At 46.2% G+C, this 21749-nt stretch overlaps 1 protein-coding gene across 1 annotated transcript in view; it reads right to left on the reverse strand.

Annotated features, from left to right (window-relative positions):
* SORL1 (sortilin related receptor 1) overlaps positions 1 to 14688 on the reverse strand; it is a 114931-nt gene extending 100243 nt beyond the window's left edge. The window contains exon 1 of the mRNA XM_080983347.1: positions 14316 to 14688. Within this exon, the coding sequence (XP_080839473.1) occupies positions 14316 to 14642 (327 nt within the window). The 5' untranslated portion in view covers positions 14643 to 14688. The remainder of the gene's footprint in view (positions 1 to 14315) is intronic.
* Between the last annotated feature and the right edge of the window lie 7061 nt (positions 14689 to 21749).

Consider the following 21749-nt stretch of genomic DNA (forward strand, 5'->3'; position numbering starts at 1 on the left):
TAATGTGCATTAGGAGGAGATGGGGGGGGGGGAGGACAACCATACGTCAACAGACACAAAAAGGCCATTCTCATTGTTCTGCCAACCTCCGGCAAGAGACAGAACCCAGAGCGGAGATGTGCCAGTCGCTTCACCCTCATTGGTATGGTACAAGCATTGCAGGACGGACTGTGGGACCCACCCTCATTGGTATGGTACAAGCATTGCAGGACGGACTGTGGGACCTAGAATTGACTGGCTCTTCTTCATTCTCCTATTGAGAACAATTCCTTCACCCCCTCGACAAGTGATTTGCATTAGCAAATCATGTTACATCTGTAGCAACGTACACTTAAGGCTAACTAAGATTGCTGTAAGATTGCAGCCTTTCCCCACAGGTGGAGAGGGTCTTTCAGGGTTACCTGGAACCCCTTTAATGCCTTTTCAGTGCTGGCACAACTCTCTAACCCCATGGAGGAGAAGGGACTTCGCCCTGGAGATCATAAACCTTAAGAGGCGAGGTACAAAAGATTACAAATAAATATCAAAATCTGCTTTCAAACCACAGTTCCCAAAGCCTTAGCCTTAACCACAGTTTGTTTGGCCCAATGCAAGCGCAATGCTAAACAGTCCCAGCCACCATGGCCAATTCTCAGGAATAGTAGGAATTATAACCCTACAACTTCTGTGGGGCCAGCAACTCCCCACCCCTGCCACACTGTAACGAATCCTAAGACCGTACAACTGAAAATATTCTTGCCCTGATTTGTATCATGATTAATACCCAGTCTTTCCCCCAGACTGGGACTCAAGGCAGCGTACACTAATTAAAACATCACCGATAAAACACAGAAAGCTAAAAACCTATAAAAGATTGTTGCAATTAAACTCTAAAAGAACAAAAACGTCACCACTGAAGCCCTTTCCCTTAAAAAGGAATGCAGCAGCCTTCACCTGCTGGCGGAAGCACAACAAGGAGGGAGCCTCTAGCTTCTCTAGGGAGGGACTTCCAAAGTCTGGGTGCAACCACCAAAAAGGCCCTCTCCCACATCCCCACCAAGAGTGCCTGAAAGGGTAGCAGGACTGAGGGAAGGGCCTCCCCTAAAGATCTCAGAGCCTGGGCAGGTTTGTAGGGGAGAATACAGCCCTGCAGATAGCCAGAACCTAAGTTTTTCCCAGTCTCCATTTCCTTTCCCTTTCTCTGTGGTGTACCTAGCATCTGGTTCTAGGTTAGGGGTCACTAAGGATGGCAGAGAAATTAAAGTGTGTGGGGTTGTTGTGGTTGTTTTGCATTTTAATGAGAAACTAGCAAATTCACACTTCTCAATCCCATACACAAGCCGAAACACTTTCACTTTCATCCTCAAAATTCGCATTTTTGTTCTACCAACCAATGTGTAAACAAACACATATGTTAGGGGGAAAGTCTGCAAAAAAGGGGCTATACATTAGAGAAAGTAACATACAAACATATGTTATGACTGCTCATTCTTTGCAAAGTGCTGCAGACATGGAAGATGGTGCTTTTCATCCATGCTAAAATGAGCTCCCCCAGCCTGCCCCCGCTGATTCACTACTAAACTTCTTTTGAAATAGCTTGAATTGTTTTAAATTACTCTTATTTGCATCATGTCTTTGGTAATCCGCCCTGGAGATCTTAAACCTTAAGAGGCAAGGTACAAAAGATTACAAATAAATATCAAAATCTGCTTTCAAATCACAGTTCCCAAAGCCTTAGCCCTAACCACAGTTTGTTCGGCCCAATGCAAGTGCAATGCTAAACAGTTATGCATAAACAACAAGATTCCAGTCACATGACAGACGGAAAGGATGAAAAATACAGGTGAGCAACCTGTTCCTAGTCTCTCGATCACAATCTGCAGATCAAGAACACTGTGTCTGACTCTGCACTGGGTCACTGAGTTCTAAATACATAATAAAGAATAGATTTCTTAGTCTTTTGAGTTGCCATAAGACTCTTTGTTGTTTTTGCTAGAACGGACTAGCACAGCTACCCCTCTAGACATAAACAGATGGGCTGAAACCTAGACCTAGGACACAATCAGATGGAGATAAACCTGACCGAGACCCTCTTAAGAATATTAGGGGTAGGCGGGCAGGGAAAGGACTAGACCATGTGAAAAATGAACACAATACTTTAGCTGCAGCTCATTCATTTTCGGCTTTGTTTTCTTGTTATAAAAAAGCGTGCCTAGACATTCCATTGTTGCACCCATAACCTAGGTTCAAGGTGGCATTTAGCTCCTAGCTTTCGTATCTCAGTTTTTACACTGCATGGGACTTACTGCATTGGATCAGGAAGGCATATTGGCAGGTAAAATAGCACAAATCTCATCTGAAAATTCCAGTGTTTCAGGTAGCAGAACTAAGTAAGTATTTAATTCTCTGTCATCCATGAGGTTTTTTAAAATTGAATTTATTTAGCCAAAACTAAACTAAATACAATACGAAACACAAAACACTTATAGCAATAAGTCCAGTGCACTATACAGGATCCATCACAACCTCCTCAAAGATTAACAAGTTCTAGGGATCATGCCACATACATGAAAGTTGCCAAATATCCATGACTGGCATTGTTGTGTGTTGGCCTGGTGCGTAAGTGATAAAAGTTCTGCCAACTGGCGTAAAATTACAAACCGGGTTTTACGTGTAATTTGCCCTGCTACTGCTGAACTCCAAATCCTTTTATACCACGCAAGTAAGTTTAGGGAATCCAAAAATTTCCGCTGTTGAGGGACAGTTTGTCTAGCTGCAGTTAACAAATGTGAAATCCAGTCCTTAGACTTGATATCCTTATGACCCTTAAACAAAGAAATAAAAAATAATTCTGGAGTAAATTCAATATTATCACTTGTAATGTTAATCAGTTCCTTATGTACATCAGACAATTGCTTTCAGCTGAACCCAGGGCTAATCGTGGAGGTCAAATGAGCCAATTCCTCATTTAGGGTTGTCATACTAAACAAAAAAAAGCTCAACAACTTTGCCTTCCCAAAACTTTTCCATCCGAATTTTCACTTTTCGAAATATGGCACCCCTAACAGGTATCCTATATAATTGGTGTGTGATTTTTACTGCAATCTCTTTAATCTTAGCAAAAACTGTCTTCACATGGTTGCTTGACCACAATTGTCTCAATTCTGTCTTTAATTACATAACCCAGATCTTTCTCCCACATTTTTCACACAAGAAAGCTGTCCCATTTGGATGTTTTCATAAAAAGATAAAACAATCCCTTTTCCCACTCAGATGGTGCAATAATGCTGGATGCAGGATAGAGGTGTATGGGGCTGGGGGTCACAGGGGCCAAAACCCATTACTATTTCAGCTGCAGGGTCCCAGTCTCCAGTGTACTTTCAGCATGAAAGGAGGTGAGTCAACCACCGAGGATTGGCTCCTGAGGTTACTCTGGAGAAGGCGCGCGGGAAGAACAATGAGGAGCTCTGTGCTCCAAAGCTAAGCATTTGCAAACAAGGTGCTTCATTTTCAAGAGAATAGTGTTCAAGTCCTATTGTGTACAACAGAGGTTCAAGGAAAACACAACTTAAGTCACTCCAAAAGAAGTGACTGAAACACTCTAAATCCAATTGCCCATCTACATGCAAAGAAAATAGATCTAGCCGAAAGACGACACAAAGAAATCTGCATTGATTGTTGCAATGCATCCCTAATTATTATTATTGTATAGCCTTAGAAGGTTGGAATCAAATAATCATGGAAATATCCTGTTGTATAATCACAGAAGGGTGTGCGGCTGTGACTATCATGGAGGGACTGCACTTCTGAATTTGCCACTACTCTACTACAATGCAGGATCATCCTTTGGAAGGGAAGTACAGTCGTACCTCGGAAGTTGGACAGAATCCGTTCCCGAAGTCTGTTCAACTTCCAAAACATTCAGAAATGGAAACGCGGCTTCTGATTGGCTGCAGGAAGCTCCTGCATCCAATCAGAAGCCGCAGAAGTGTTCAGGTTCCAAAGAACGTTCGCAAACCAGAACAATCACTTCCGGGTTTGCAGAGTTCGGGAGCCAAAACATCCGACTTGCAAGGCGTTCAGGATCCAAGGTACAACTGTAATGCGGCAGGTAGGGACAATAAAAGTCTGGGACTTTCAGAGAAAAAAGGATTTCTTCCTTATCCTGCCATTTTGGTCAAGATATCTCTATTCCATCACCAGCTCCCTGGTGGGACAACGGAAACACTTTCAACTTGCAAACTGCCTTGAGAACAACAGATGGAGATGAAATGTTTAGCTATTTTGGGAGTCAGATGCGCAGAGATAAAGATGGGAAGGGAACTGAACTTCTGCCTGCTTTTTGTAGGATCCAGCTGCCCATCCTAACCGCTGCCAACTTACTGGGTGGCCGTGAGCCAAGAATTCACCTCTCAAGCCTCAGTTTCCTGATCTGCATAATTAAAATAATAATTCACTCCTGCAGGGCTGGAGCAGTAATGAGATGGTGAAATAGGGTTATAAGGAACTAATTCTGTGTAATAACTAATTTTTTAACAGCTGTAAAGGGGGGGCATTATCTAAACTAAGCAAAAGTTAATGTTTATAGAGCTTTCCCCCTTAATCAAGCCGTTTTTATGAGATGCCAAACAGATCCTGCTAGGAAGAAAATTGAATACTAGGAGGTTAAGGTCTGATTGTTCTTGGAAAAGGCCCATGGCTGACAAGCCAGCAAATTGGGTTAAAATTAACTATGGTTCATGGCAAACACAGAAATCCATTTTCACTATGCTAACGAAGCTGGCTTCACAAACCACTTTAAATGTTGTTGCTGTTGTTGTTTTTAAAAAAGATAAACAGGCCCAAGCTATTTTCTTTCCTCATTCAGTCTAAAACCACAAATAATCTAATCACACAGGATTGTTGTATCCAATGCCAGTCATTCTCAAAGTAGACCCCTTGATTAATGGACACGACTAAGTTAGGTTCATTAATTTCAACCTGTCTGCTTCAAGAATTCAGCTGAATGCAAGGCTTACTCTGCAAAGGCTAGAGCAGCTCACAATAACTGAAGCACAAAATATAGGTTTAAACAAACAAATTCACATCCACGCCGTACATCTGAACCACATTTAATGCACATTTACACACACACCCAAGAATTTTGGGAACTGTAGTTTACCCTTAACAGAGCTTCAATTGCCGGCACTCTCAATAAACTACAGCTTGCCCGCCATCTCCCTCTAAAACCCCAGGCCTAGAAGATTTCTGGGCCATGTGCTCAGTCCAGATAATTTAAAGGTGGAATCCAAATCGTCTGCCAAAAGCTCCCTACATCTCGATTGTGGGGTCACTGCAGTCTGCAGGAGAACGTCTCTCTCAAGTTCCAAAGATCTCAGGAAGCAACACACCACAGTGACTTGGGAGCAGAGCTTTTAAAATTTTATCTGTTGTCTTTTCTGTGTTATTTGTTAGCTGTTTTTATTATATTTTGGACACTGCACTGAGACACAATACTGCTACTAAAAATAGCAAGACCAAGACAAGAAGTTAAGCTATGGAACTCACTCCCACAGTGACGGCCATGAATTTGGATGGCTTTAAAGGTGGCTCAGACAAATTCATAGACAGATTCGTGCCAAGGACCCCCAAGACACCCCTGGATAAAAACAGGTTCAGACATCATTTTTGTTTTGGTTTTTGGCATAATTTTGGCCACAACTTTATTGAATTACAGTAAGTGAGTGGTTACTTAGGCATTGGTTAGCGACTATCTGTTCCCACTTGGAGGTAGGAACAGAACTGGCAACCACACCCGTGCAGAAGTCAGTAAGGGTAAGCAATTTTGGGGAGAGAATAAAGCTGGGTGCCAGGCTCACACCTCTCCCCAAATGCTCCCTGGGGCTCTTGCATGGCCCTAGCCCTTTGTCAGGGATACGGACAAAAGCATGGTGAGCCCCTGGATTTCTTTAACGGAAAACCCTTGCAGCAGCAGCATTGGAGGGGCAGGCACAGCCAACCACATCCCCTCCACCAACCAAAAAATTAACCAATGCCTAAACACAACCTTAGGGACGCGGGTGGCGCTGTGGGTTAAACCACAGAGCCTAGGACTTGCCGATCAGAAGGTCGGCGGTTCGAATCCCCATGATGGGGTGAGCTCCCGTTGCTCGGTCCCTGCTCCTGCCAACCTAGCAGTTCGAAAGCATGTCAAAGTGCAAGTAGATAAATAGGTACCGCTCCAGCGGGAAGGTAAACGGCGTTTCCGTGCACTGCTCTGGTTCGCCAGAAGCGGCTTAGTCATGCTGGCCACATGACCCAGAAGCTGTACACCGGCTCCCTCGGCCAATAAAGCGAGATGAGCGCCGCAACCCCAGAGTCGGTCACGACTGGACCTAATGGTCAGGGGTCCCTTTACCTTTACCTTTAACCACAACTTTACAAGTTGTGACAATTTGCTACGCAGTAGGCAAAACCCAAATGGCACCAGCAAATAGGCCAAATGGTAAAATTCCTACCAGGCCCCTGCTCCAAAGCAGACGACCCCATGACAGGCATAGCAAACAAACCCTAAATAAAGGGAGGGTGGGCAGGTAATCCCATGTGTGCAGCGAAAAGAGGAAGCTCAACGCTGCGCACAGGGACCTATATAGCACCCCCATCAATCAAATAAAATTGCAACAGTCAATTTTCCCCAGCAACATTGGAGGTGCCCATTCAAATCCGTGGCCATCCAAACTTACCCGCCTAGCAAACAGGGGATGTCATGGTTGCTCCCACCGCAACACATGCTCTCCATGAAGGAGAACGTGCTCTATCAACAGCTACTAGCCAGGATGGCTGGAGGCAGGAACGACTCTGAATACTAACTGCTGGAAGCCATAGGAGGCTAGAGTGCTCTTGTGCTCGGATCCTGATTTGCAGGTTTCCCACAGCCATCTGGTTAGCCACTGTGAGAACAGGATGCTAGACTAGATGGGTCACTGGCCTCATCCAGCAGGCTCTTCTATATTCTTATTCCAAATTGAAATGCCACATTCCCAGAGTGGTTTAACAATCAATCCCTCTTACCAGGGAACTCTGGGCACTGTAGATCTACAAGGGGAATAAAGGCCTCCTAACAACCGCTCAAAAAAACGAAGATCATGGCCACTGGTCCCATCACCTCCTGGCAAATAGAAGGGGAAGAAATGGAGGCAGTGAGAGATTTTACTTTCTTGGCTCCATGATCACTGCAGATGATGACAGCAGCCACAAAATTAAAAGACGCCTGCTTCTTGGGAGAAAAGCAATGACAAACCTAGACAGCATCTTTAAAAACAGAAACAACACCTTGCCAACAAAGGTCTGTATAGTTAAAACCATGGTTTTCCCAGTAGTGATGTATGGAAGCGAAAGCTGGACCATAATGAAGGCTGATCGCCGAAGAGTTGATGCTTTTGAATTATGGTGCTGGAGGAAACTCTTGAGAGTCCCATGGACTGCAAGAAGATCAAACCTATCCATTCTGAAGGAAATCAGCCCTGAGTGCTCACTGGAAGGACAGATCCTGAAGCTGAGACTCCAATACTTTGGCCACCTCATGAGAAGAGAAAACTCCCTGGAAAAGACCCTGATGTTGGGAAAGACGGAGGGCACAAGGAGAAGGGGATGACAGAGGACGAGATGGTTGGATAGTGTTCTCAAAGCTACCAGCATGAGTTTGACCAAGCTGCGGGAGGCAGTGGAAGACAGGAGTGCCTGGTGGGCTCTGATCCATGGGGTCACGAAGAGTCGGACACAACTAAACGACTAAACAAACAACTGCTCGGCACCCATAACAAACGACAGCTCTCAAGGTCCTTTTGAGAAAACCATGACAGTTTAAAGTGCTACGATGCTGCTTTAAATGAATAGTGCAGGTGGGCCCCAAAACATAAACGTGATGAGGGAGAATAAGCAAGAATCCTGTTTGATCTTGGAAAGCTATTAGCATTTCCATGCAAACTCCCTTCATCCAAACAGCCCCAGGGGCACGGAGAAAAACACTTGGATATCCAGACAGCTGATGCAACACAACACATTGTTGACACAAGGTTACAATGACATATTCAGCCTGGCCATGAAATTTAGATAACCAGAACACTTCTGGGAATAACTGGGTTTTTTTAAAAAAAAATACCCATCAATGTCGATATAAGGAGAAATCGTAATGCAGGGGACTGTAATGAGCTTTTGTTTTTCTTTGGGTTTTAAAAGGCTGCCATTGTGTCTGCTTTTATTTGTGGGGTGGGAGGTAAATAAAAGCCATGTGACACGTAATAACTGTGGGAAGTTATCTGCCTGAAAGTAAATCCTCGAACAGATAAGCTTTCAATTTCTGCTAGCAGAACGGGGTGCATAGGTCTGAGCGGAGAACAAAGAAATAAAGAGGGCACAGGCAGGGGTCTGGCGATCCACCGTTCTAAATACAGGAGGCTATGGGAAGGGTTGTGGCTCAGCAGTGGAACATTTGCTTCCTGGTTCGATCCTCATTGTCTCTATAGGAGAACCATGTCCAAAATCCTGGACAAGTGCTGCCAGTCAGTGAAGGCAGTACTGAAGTAGGTGGATCTACCTCAGTGGATCCAGTGGATCTATTTTGGGAGGGGCCACAGCTCAGTGGAAAAGGATCTGCTTTGCCTGCAGAAGGTCCCAGATTCAATCCCCAGCATCTCCAGCTAGGACTGGGAATGTGCCCTCTGAAACCTTGGAGAGTCATGGCCTGGCAGTGCAGACCAGGCACAAGGAATCTTTGGCTCTCCCAACGTTTCTGAACTACAACTCCCATCATCCCTATGCATCAGCCGTGCTTGCTGGAGCTGATGGGAGTTGCAGTCCAGCAACACCTGGAGGTAAAAGGTAAAGGGACCCCTGTCCATTAGGTCCAGTCGTGACCGACTCTGGGGTTGCGGCGCTCATCTCGCTTTATTGGCCAAGGGAGCCGGCGTACAGCTTCCGGGACATGTGGCCAGCATGACTAAGCCGCTTCTGGCGAACCAGAGCAGTGCACAGAAACACTGTTTACTTTCCCGCTGGAGCGGTACCTATTTATCTACTTGCACTTTGACGTGCTTTCGAACTGCTAGGTTGGCAGGAGCTGGGACAGAGCAACGGGAGCTCACCCCATCATGGGGATTCGAACCGCTGACCTTCTGATCGGGAAGTCCTAGGCTCTGTGGTTTAACCCACAGCGCCACCCGCGTCCCGTACATCTGGAGGAGATGGAGGCAAATTCATGGTGTGCTAGATGGTCTAAGGCAGCTTTTTCCCATGTTCCTAGTTATCCAGCCACCCTACTTCTTGATTTTGCTGCCTACCTAGGACTGCAAAAATGGTAGGTGGGGTTGTGAAGCCTCTAGCAAGCTGGATCCCCAAGGCTCTTGGGCAATGCTGATCTTGCAGGGGGAAAGAATGCTCCAAGAGTGCCACTCTTGGACAATTGATGGAGGGGGTCATGCCTGCTCCCCCACTGACTGTCACCCCTAACTGACCTTGTCTTTGTAGCCTGATGAGGGTCTGGGGTGGGTGGTCAAATACACCATGGTTAAGGAAGTGGGCTAGATTCACACAGAATGCCAAGCCATAGTTAAGGAAACCAAGGTTTGCAAGCCAACAGCAACAAACTATGGATTTAAGCTACGCTTTGTTGCCAATAAACAAACCACAGTTAAGCCACTGGGAAAGGTTCACACATAATGCTAAGCCATTGTTTAATAAACCACGGTTCGGTATACTGTGATGGCTTACAATTCAAGAGCCCATGGGAAGGCTTAACTGTGGTTTGTTTATTGGCAACAAAGCACAGCTTAAATCCATAGTTTGTTGCTGTTGGCTTGCAAACCTTGGTTTACGCAGAAGAAGAAAAATCGGAGAGCTTTAGAATAATCATCTATAAAACCACACAATTTTTTAAAAAACCATATAATGTTTTAAAATCAGAAAACCATACACGTAATGATTTAAAATCAGGCTGGGGTCTGTTCTATATTCCACCATCATCTGTGTCACAGTAGATGGGTATATGGGAGAGGGCCTTTTCCACTGAAGTGCCCCTGTGGAACTCCCTGCCCCAGGAGATTTCACTGAGCGGCATTTAAAATGACAAGTGAAAACTTCTCTGTTGCAGAGCATCTTTGGCCTGAATACCTTCTGAACCGCTATCCCCTCTGCTATTGGAAGTGAGTTGTTGCTGTCCTTTCAATTTGGCTACATTTCACTATTCTTTACAGGACTATTTTAAAAATAAAGCATGCAACAAAAACAGGAACCCCCAAAAGGAAGTGAAAGCAGAAGCAAAAATTGAAAACCATTCGATTGCCATAGGCAAATGAAATAAGGTAGCATAAGAAATAGGTAGCGTCTATATATTTTGAATCAGTTTTCAGAATTTCTCTGAAGGAAGTCCAGCAGGAGTTGAAATGTGTTGGATCAATAAACCTCTTTACGGTCTACTCTATAGTTCACAGTGGGGGTCACTACTGCTTCCAGTTTCTGTTTTTTTATATATATATAAAAGATCTGTGAAACTAGGTGGAAAGAAGGAATATAAATGCAAACCAGTCCAACATGTGGACGCACGCCATCAACAAAAGGCCAATTTTTTTTTTATGGGAAGAGCCAAATAAGCACAATTTGGATAAAGTCTGGGAACGCCTTTAAGGAAGCATAACTGTGCTCTGAATGCTCCTTTTCTCTATCGCCTAAAAATAGTGGTTGCCATTTCTGAAAACGGATCCGGCAGCCTGTTAGAAATGCAAGTAACTCTTTGATTTCAGCACGGATAAGAACAGTCTTTCCACAAGGATGTTCTAACTCTTCTCCTTTCTAACACTTCGTACAAGTCCAGCACCCTTCCTCCCAAAACAAAACACAAGTCCTCTAATTCACTGGGGGGGGGGGGGACTGCACGTTCCTCCAATACAGGGCCGGAGAGAACAATTTTTTTCTGACGGAGGGCCACCTTCCCTTCTCAACAATCTTCCAGTGGCCACATCCCAGTGGTGGTGGGTGGGGCCGGAACCAAAAGTGGACAAAGCAAAAAATTGTAAATTTTACCTTTTACAGTGGGGTAGTTTCTACACACACACACATTCCTCTCTGTCCTTCCAGCAGGCAAGCAAGAGGCATGATCAGAATTCAAGGGCAAAGTCCAGCCAGGCAAGAAGCCTCAAGGAAGACACAAAGCAAGGCGACAGATGGCTGTGGCTGTGGACGGATGTGGAGAGTCCAGGGGGCCAGATGGAGAGGTTGGGAGGGCCATATTGGGGCCCAGGGACCGGAAGCTCCCCACCCATGCTCTGCCCTGGCTGTTTTTAACAGTTCATACAGAATAGGGTGAGGCACCAGCCAGCAAACCATGGATCCACAATTGAGGTATAGTGAATCAGGCACAGACTTGAGAGATCAGGGATCAAAATCCCACTCAGCTGCGAAACTCGCTGGGTGACCTTGGAAGCTGCTGCTCACTGTCTTTCAGCCTGACCTACCATGCAGGGTTGTTGTGTGAGTAAAATGGAGGCAGGGGGTGAAGAGGTCTGCACACCACTTTGGAGGAAAGGGAGATCCAAATGTCATAATGAAAATATAGGCTTTTTAAGCTCATTCCCCAGAACAGCAAGACAGGCCTTCGGAACTCAGCTGCTCAGTACCATTTCCTTGTGTCTTGTTCGTGAGACAGACAGGCAGACAGAGAGAGAGAGAGAATATCATAGAATTGTAGCGTTGGAAGGGTCCCGAGGGTCATCTAGTCCAACCCCCTGCAAGGCAGGAATCCCATGCTGTGTTAACGATGCAGAAGAGGAGGTTAAGGAGTCCCTTGGCTGCATCTCAGCTTGGGTGGAGGTATCCAAGGCATAGAACCATGTGTTTTTAGGGGATGGGTCAGAGGCAGATCATCTGTTCTGCTTGCAGAAGGTCCCAGGATCAGGACTGGGAGGAAGGCCTGTCTGAAGTCCCAGAGAGCTGCTGCCAATCTGTGTAGACAATAATGGGCTAGATGGACCAACCGTCTGACATGGTGCTAGGCAGCTTCCCATGTGGAAAGGGCCCTAGCTCAGTGCTAGAACACCTGCCTTGCATGCAAAAGGTTCCAGGTTCAATCCATGCCATCTCCAGTTATGTTCTCAAGCTGCAAACCCTGAACAGCTGCTGCCTGTCAGTGCTGAGCTAGGTGGATCCACAGTTAGACATGAAATAAGGTGGCTTCCTATGTTCTTTTGTGCATGTTTTGGAGCGGGGGTGGGGGGTTGTACCTTGGGATCAGAGGTTACGATGGAGGCCAGATGAAAAATCTCTATCAGTGTTTCCCAAACCTGGGTCTCCAGCTGTTTTTGGACTATAATTCACATCATCCCAGACAACTGGTCCTGCTAGTTAGGGATGATGGGAGTTGTAGTCCAACAATAGCTGGAGACTACAGTGGTACCTCGGGTTAAGAACTTAAATCCATTCCGGAGGCCCGTTCTTAACCTGAAACTGTTCTTAACCTGAAGCACCACTTTAGCTAATGGGGCCTCCCGCTGCCGCCGCTGCGCCGCCGTCACACGATTTCTGTTCTCATCCTGAAGCAAAGTTCTTAACCCGATGTACTATTTCTGGGTTAGCGGAGTCTGTAACCCGAAGCGTCTGTAACCTGAAGCGTCTGTAACCAGAGGTACCACTGTATTTGGTACCCAGAAACCTATCACTACTCTCCGGCCTAAAGTGATCAAACACGCAACCTGCACCTGTTTATTATGAGGCATGCAACTTGATGCATTTGAGAGATTTCAAGTTCAGAGGAATGTGGTATTATCCTCTTACACACCTTCCCCTGTGGTAAATCATTCAAAGAGGGTCTGGTTTGTTTGTTTTTTATTTAAACTCTTTTATCCTGTTCTTCGGCTGGGGAAGGGAGGTTCCCAGAACAGCTTACCAATGTCCGTGATAAAACGGTCCCCACCCTCAGGGCTTACAACCAAAAACACAACACAAAAGGAAAAGGGATTTGGAGGGAAGAGGAGAAAGGGAAAAGCAAAAGCAAAAAAAGACTTGTTTTCTCTGAAAGGTCTCAGTATGAGATGCCGGCTGCCATCCCAGGTTTGCAAACAGGCAAAACAATAAGATGTTTGCACAATCAAAATCCAGAAATTGCTACCCCAGGGCTTTTTTCTCCTGAAGTAACTTCTCCCCTGCTCACATGCATAAGCAACAGCAAGGTGTGTCAGACCCACTCCTGAGACAACTGTCTTAAGTTAAATCACAGGTGGGTTTCTCTTGTTCCCAGGGGGGACGTGCCAATTAAGCTGCACCAGAACTTAAGATGAGAATTAAACCTCTGGTTTGGATGGATCTCAGAAAGAGTAACCTGTGACAAAAAGGTGAAAGGCACTGTACACAGCTACTCGCCTATGGCGATGCAGAACTGCCATCAGGTGACCATGAAAGGAGGTCTTGCAAAAGTTGGATATCTTTCTTTCATTCCTTCCATCGACCATAAACAAACAAAAAGGGCTGTGTCACAATGTTGGACTAGTTAACTAATTTGCAAAGCTAACCTGAGTTGCACCAATTCCTTGCCATTTTTTCCAGAGCAAAAAGCAACAGTGGCAACCCGAATCCCAGTCTGACGCTTTTAAACTTTTGGGAGGGAGAAGGCTGCAAGATGAGCAAAAAAAATAAAAAATAAAAATGACAGTGTGGTCCAAGGTTGCCCAAAACTGGCCTCCTGCCCGAGCAGCGGCTGAGAAGCTGCTGCAGCGCTCCGTTCCCCGCACTGCATTGTTTGCATCTCACACGGAACGATTCCAAAGAAGAAATATTTACAGTTCGATTCCCACCAGTTACGCGTGTGATACAACAACAACCACCAACCACCCTTGCAACTGGACCTGCGAGTCACCTGAGTCGCAAACCTCCCCCCGCCACAAAAAAAAGCAAAAAGAGAGATCGCTTAAGAGCCAGGAAGCCCAGAGCCCCTGATCCATTTGGGGAGGGGGATGCGGAGTATGATGGTGAGGAGAGGAAGAGGCAGGGCGAACTGAAGGGCGCCCACTACCCAATTTAAAACCGCGCGTGGCTCAAAGGCGGCGGGGAACGAAGGAACATTGGACTGAGAACTGCGTGCATTCCAACCAGACAGCGCCGCGCAAAGAGGAGGGGGGGGCATAACAAAAGCTCCTTTTGCAAAGAGGGGGTGGAGTGGAGGATGTTGCAAAGAAAACGCAAGGACCTGGAAGCAGAGCGCGCGCCCCCTCCCCGCTCCAAATTCCGCGCGATGCTGGCTGGCTGGCTTGCCAAATCGGGGGGGAGCCTTGATGGAGAGATGCCAGAAGGTGGCCCCAAAGGTGCCCGCTCACCTGTCCGTACACCTTCATGGACTCCTGCTGCTGGGTGGCGGCGGCGGCGGCGCTCCGCTTGCTCCGCAGCATCTCGCCCGGCGTCGGCTGCCTGACTGTGCCATTGGGACTGCTCGCCCGCAGCACCTCGAAGCCCCGGTCCTGGGCTCGGGATGTGAAAGCGGCGTGCAGCCGCAAGGTCTTGCTGGCGGACTCGGCCGGCCGGAGGCTGCAAGCGGAGAGCAGGAGGAGGAGGAGGGCGAGACGCGGCGGCGGCATCGCCAACCGGGCGGCTGTTTCCCGGAGCGGAGAGCGCGGCTCCCCGGCGCGGCTTCTCCCTGTCGCCATGTTCGCTGCCTCCGCGCTCCGCCGGCTTGGCGAGCTGCAAAGTGGGGCGCCGCCGCCAGGACAGAATGTGCAATAGGATTGCAAAGCCGGGAAACCCGGTGGCGGCGGGGAGGGGGGGTGGCGGCGAGGGAGCAACAGCAGCGAGCAGATTCAGGCCAGCTGCAGGCAGCTCGGCTCCGGCGCGCGCCAAGGACCCGGGGCTGCACGCGCTGCTTCCCGGGGCATTGCAACCCTTCCTTGCTTTTTGCGCGGTGCGGGGCAGAACAGCGAGCGAGCGAGCGCGTAGCGAAATTATTCGCTTGGGTGTTGTTGTTGTTGTTTGTATTTGCAGCCTCTGGCTTGAACCAGCCGGCCACGGTGTGCGGGTGCAAGTCACGTGTCATCCCCCACCCCCACAAAACGCACACACGCACGCACGCTTTTCTCCGTAATCTTCTTTGCCTGCTCCTGGCTTTGACCTCCCAGAAGTACAGCAGCAGGACCTTAAAAGCGAAAGGGCTTTCGCGAATTAAAAAAAAAAAGTCAATAACATCGCCTTTCTTTGTTGCGCCCCGCGCAGAAATGTTTTCTTTGCAAGCGCAAAAAGAAGAACGTGAAGCCTTGGAAAGCTTCCTCCGGGTTCCCTGCGGTGTGTATGTTTTTGTGCGTGCACGTGTGTGTTTCAAAGCACCTTTAGAGCTTTACAGAAGAGCCCATGGTCTCATGTGACAAGCGCTTTTCTGAAGCTACACAGGGGTATAAATGAAGGCACTAGATCGGCCAGCGGCCTGATCCAGCCGGCTCTTTTTCCTTTACTTTCTTATGTTGTAAAACGAAAGCGGGTAAGCTCAGCATACTAAATATGCTGGAGCTGGAAAATGCATCCGTTTTGTTCTAGCGTTATGTTTATTTATTCAATAACTGTATTTACTTACTGCATTTATATCCCATCTTTTTAGTAAGGAACTCATAGTAATGCGTGTACAGATCCACCTATTCATTTCATCCCTTTGAGATAATTTAGGCAGAGAGACTGGCCCGAGAACACCTGGCCAGCTTCACAGCCCAGTGGGGATTTGAACCCTGTTCTCCCAACACCTAGTCTGACACTCTAACCACTACACCACACTGGCCATCTTAAGCAGTGAGGAGGAGCACTCATGGGAAAGGTGGTGATCTGACTACAGATAGATCTCAGGGGTGGCTAACCTGTGACTATAGCTCCCATCATACCTGACCATTGGCCGTGCAAGCTGGGGCTAATGGGATTTGGAGTCCAGGCACATCTAGCTAACCATAGGTTAGCCACCCTGGTATAAAACAACCTTCCGCTATTGTGTGCTTAGTGTTTCCATTTCCTTTAGAGGTGGTTCACACATATCTGATCACTGCTTCTCCCGTCTTCCTTTCTCCATCTTTTCAGTTTCACCGGTGCTGCAGCGTCAAGTTCCCTTGGACCATTCACCAGGCTCCTAAATTGTCAGCATTCCATAACTGGTTCCTTTCCCCCATGTGCTTAGAATCTTGAGGGAACATTCCATGATGTCACAACTGCTCAGCCAATGGGGTGTCCCGTATACAAGAGGCAGGCAACAGGGGACTGTTAGTCTCGTTTGTCATCACAATACACTTTGTAAAGATTTCTCTGATGTCCCAATCCAAGGGCTGCCCACTTATTTAGACTGCTGGGCACATTTGGATTTTTGAGCCAGTGCCATGGGCACACACACACCCTTCTTGATGTCTCCTCCACCACCGAATCACACGCTGCTTTCCCAAGGGATCTGGAGAGCACTGAAAAGCACATGGAAGTGAAAGAGGCAAGTGGGAATGAGCATCATTCTTCCAAGTTCCAACTTCCATTCTCTAATGTTATTTTTCAGGAAGAAGGTAACCACCCTCAAAAGGGGCAGTGGCTGGCAGGGAGATACTGATAACACCAAGGTTGCTGGTTTGATCCCTGTAAGGGACAGCTAAATATTCCTGCACTGTGGAGGGTTGGACTAGATGAGGCATCCCCAAATTGGCCCTCCAGATGTTTTGGGACTACAACTCCCATCATCCCTGACCACTGGTCCTGTTAGCTAGGGATGATGGAGGGCTGAGTTTGCCTATGCCTGCCTTAAATCCTAAAGCAGTGTTTCCCAAACTTAGGTCTCCAGCTGTTTTTGGACTACAACTCCCATCATCCCTAGCTAACAGGACCAGTGGTTGGGGATGATCGGAATTGTAGTCAGAAAACATCTGGAGGGCCAAGTTTGGGGGTGCCTGGACTAGATGGTCCTCAGGGTCCCTTGCAACTCTACAATTCTGTGATTCTATGTACACCAGGGGCAGACCTCAAGGGCACCGTTGCACCCATAAGGGCCACATAGGTGACCCCTGTCCTAAGGGGTGGTTTGGTTGATGCTACAAGAACAGGACCTGAGCCAGAGTGGGAGAAGGCAGTGCGGTATAGTGGTTAGAGTGTTGGACTAGTACCTGGGGGACTAGTTTGAATCCCTGCTCAGATACGAAGCTTACAGGGTGACCTTGGGCCAATCACAGTATCTCAGCCTAACCTAGGGTTGTTGGGATAAAATGGGGAGGTGGAGAACTTTGTGATCCCCCTCTGTTGGTGCCTTGGAAAGGAATATCGGATTTAAATGGGAAAAGTAAATAAATCCAGCAAACATTCCCAGGATCCTTTGGGTGGCCCAAACTCTTGTCAAACACATCCTGCCATGCCTTTCTCCTGACGTCTGCATGAGCCAGGTCAGACCTTCTGCGGAATGATATATGATAATATATGGCCAATTCTCCCCTGACAATGGGAAGATGGATTTTCTGACCTTTGAGGTCTTTTCCTCCGTCTCTGGGCTTTGTATGATAAATGGTTAGAATGAAGCACTCGGCTTCTCCTAGGGTTAGAGGCAAAGAGGAATGTGATTGACTCTCTGTGCGCAGGCGGCAGAGGCCCATTATGGAATATTAAAGCTATGCTAAATATTCTAGTCCCCATCAACCTCTCTTCCTACCGCTCTCAAAAATGCTCAGAGGGCTGATCTTGATGCCAAGGGTGTTATGATGAAAGAGAAAGCACTTTTGCTGAGCTAGCAAATAAAAAAGGGAGGGCTCTCCTCTGCTCTTCCTTTCCCCCCACAATATGTACATGGTACCTCGGGTTACAGACACTTCAGGTTACAGACTCCGCTAACCCAGAAATAGTACCTCGGGTTAAGAACTTTGCTTCAGGATGAGAACAGAAATCATGCTCCGGCGGCAGCGGGAGGCTAAAGTGGTGCTTCAGCTTAAGAACAGTTTCAGGTTAAGAACGGACCTCCGGAACGAATTAAGTACTTAACCCGAGGTACCAGTGTACTTGGGAGGGTCGAGGAAGGGCAGGAGACTTGATGCTATTTCATTTTACTTTTAATTAGTATACCACCTTTCTATATTACTATTCACAAGGCCGTTTACAGCAACAAAATATACAACAAAGAACACACACCTTATAGTCTTTGACCCCTCGGAGAAGGATCTGAAATATTCTCCTTGAAGCTTGAATATGTTTCATTCTGGATTGTTTCATTTGATGTTTTGATGTGTTGTAAACCGCTTTGAGATTCTTCCTTTAAAATATAAGGCGGTATAGAAATGAAATGACTAATAATCTGATCCACTACAGAAAGTCATAATAAAACATAACTTTAAAATGGAACGACTTATATCAAATAAAGTACCGTATTGGCCCAAATATAAGCTGCACTTTTTTTTCCAAATTCCGATCGTGAAAAGTTAAAGTGCGGCTTATATTCGTGTCCTTACGCCGCCGGCAAAGCGATGCAGCTTCCCCCCACAGAGATCAGCCCAGGAGCGTGGGGCAACGGTGCCCATCCCATCCACGGCTCCCCCAAGCCGCCAAATTTTAAAGGTGCAATTTGTTTGCGGGCGCGGCTTATATTAGGGCCAATACAGTAATATTCAATAATCTATTTGAATATAATAGTACACAATAAAATTAACTATCAATACCTCAGCAAATAACAATTAAAATCACACTTACCTGTAAGGCTGCTGATTGCACCTGTTCGATTGCACCTGTGTGTGGAAGGAGGCAGGGGAGAAGCAGCTCTGAATCTGCCCATCAGAAAAGTACGAAGTTATGAGGTTGACAGCTGTGTTCTATCTCCACTGGCGAGGTAGGATGCTGAGAATCACAAGGGGTGCAGGAAGCGCTGCTATTGCCCATATGTGTGTGTGTGTGTGTCATTGGGGCATCTACTTGGCCACTGTAAGAACAGAAGGCACGACTTATTACCATAGCTGTCAACTTTTCTCTTTTCTTGCGAGGAATCCTATTTGGAATAAGGGAATTTCCCTTTAAAAAAAGGAAACGTTGACAGCTATGCTTATTACCTAAGTGTTAACTTCCACATTCTATTTAAGTTTTCACATGCTGTAAAAGCCACTTCTAGAACCATCGTGGGACATTGCAGTAGTACTCATTTCCATATTATTTGCCAGTGGGTTTATCCCGGAAGCAAATAACACAGAAATGAGCACCATATTCCACTATAGTTCCTAAAGTAGCTTTTATATCGTGCAGAAGCTCAAATTTTGTGCAGGACTTAACAGTTGGGGGGAAGTCTTGAAAACGGAATAAGCTGCCATGTGAACACAGACTAGATGGGCTGTGGTCTGATCCAGCAGGGCTTTTATGTTATTTTATTTATTGGTTTCATTTCATTTCTTACCTGCCCTTCAAGCGCAAGGTACCTGGGCAGGTTACAGTGATGTTTATACTCTCAAAAGGAATCACAGAATGGTAGAGTTGGAAGGGACCCTGGGGTCATCTAGTCCAACCCCCTACAATGCAGGAATCTTTCTGCCCAATATGGGGCTCAAACCCACAAACGTGAGATTAAGAGTCTCGTGCTCTACCGACTGAGCTATGATTTGTCCTAGTGGAATTCTCTGCTGCTTAGAGAGTTGAAAAGCATATACATTGCATTTTGGGTTTGGTTTGAAACTAGTTTGAAGCTGGTCACCGGCAGAGGGAATCTGTTCATCGACACATTGATCTTAAAGCCAGACCATCCCTACTATGGACTGGTGTTTATCTTGCTGAGGTCATTCACTGTGATTTGCTTTACACTTCCAAATCCAGTTAGCATCCTTTTTTCTTTCTTTTTAACTGATTGAATGAACTGCAATTATGTACCTTTCAGCTGTTCTGACTCAAATCAGTGAGAAACGTTTCTCCAGAGTATTAGGGGTCGTGATATTAAGGAGGGTATGAAATTGTTTCTCCTTACGAGATTTCTACGGTACAAGCTTCAGTTGGAAGGCAGTGCTGGATAGGAATGGGGCAGGGTGGGGGAAGAAACCCTGATTGCAGCAAGATTTTTGCTAATTGACCTTATAGAAGGGTTGATCATATTCTGTGATCGTGGCAGAGGAGAGCTTCATTGAAGATCCCCAAATATATTAAAAAGCTGTTCTAGCATAGCACTGAATTGTGTGGTGGAATCCTGAACTGTAACACTTCAGATTTCAGATCAGGGTGGGTGATGATAATGATGATGATGATGATGATGATTAGGCGAGTATTACTATCTGTGAGTTAAACCACAGAGCCTAGGGCTTGCCGATCAGAAGGTCAGCGGTTCAAATCCCCGCGACGGGATGAGCTCCCGCTGCTCGATCCCAGCTCTTGCCAACCTAGCAGTTTGAAAGCACATCAAAGTGCAAGTAGATAAATAGCTACCACTCCGGCGGGAAGGTAAACGCCGTTTCCGTGAGCTGCTCTGGTTCACCAGAAGCGGCTTAGTCATGCTGGCCACATGACCCGGAAGCTGTACGCCGGCTCCCTTGGCCAGTAAAGTGAGATGAGCACCGCAACCCCAGAGTCAGCCACGACTGGACCTAATGGTCAGGGGTCCCTTTACCTTTATTACTACTACTACTACTACTACTACTATTACTATTACTACTACTACTATTATTTTGCCTCCAGAAACTGGTGTGTTGAGCCTATGGAAGCCACTCTAAACCATGGTTAGTGTATACGTTATGGCTGGTTCAAACCACATTTTTGCAGGATGTCTTGACTGAGCCAATCTCTCACCCAAACCTACCCCACAGGACTGCCATGAGAATAAAACAAGCCTCATCCATGATGAAATGAGTTTGTTGGAAGACGTGGGTAATTTTTTAGAGGATTTGCTTTAGAATCAGTGTAATTCAATAAACAGCTTTCTCAACATAAAATTTTTAAACAAATATTTATATCACATTTTTTACATGTGCTCAAAGCAATTCCCGTCCATAATCTTCGTAATCCATACAACAAACCTCCAAGGTAGGCCAGTATTATGCTATATTACTTTGGCATATTGTAGATTGACTGACAGACAAGACAGATAGATAGATAAACCAGGTTCCTGCTTTAAGTTGTTTGTTTGCTCCCAACAGTAAGTGTATGGTTTTCATTTGGTTCTATATAGAGCTTTCTGTTTCTATTTTTTGTCTATTGCATTTTTCTGCTTTGGGTTTGATCGTTGTCGTTAACTCTTCCTCCAAGGAGCTCAAGGTGACATAATATGATTTTCCCTGTCTCTGTTTTATCCTCACAACAACCCTGTGAAGTAGGTTAAGCCAAGAGACAATGACTAGCCCAAGGCTGTGAAGTGAGCTTCATAGCTCAGAGGGGATTTGAACCCTAGTCTCCCAGGTCCTAGACCTAGTTCAACACCCTAATTCATTTATTAAATTTATATTCCGTCCAGCTTTGGATCATAGCTGATGCCTTTAACTGCTGTGTTGCACCACTGTGCAACACTGCTGTGTTGGGTTCACTGCAACAACTGATTCCGCTGAGAAGTGGTTTCCCACAAAGGAGCAAAGTGAACCCAAAGTGAACCAAACATGCTAGTTCCACTCCATTCCTGCCCTTGAAAGAAATGCTTAATACATTGCTACCAGCTTCTCCATCCTATAGCTTATAGGCAGAGAGGGAAACACATTAGAATTTATCTTGCATCTGGAACCCATCAGCAAGGAACAGCATGAACTCCGAACACTTAGGTAAAGAGACTTAAAAAAAAAAAAAAAAAAGAAGTCCCTTGCCACATTGCTTCATAAAAA

Source organism: Podarcis pityusensis (genome assembly GCF_964106645.2).
Source record: "Podarcis pityusensis genome assembly, chromosome: 15".
Lineage (NCBI taxonomy): Eukaryota > Metazoa > Chordata > Lepidosauria > Squamata > Lacertidae > Podarcis > Podarcis pityusensis.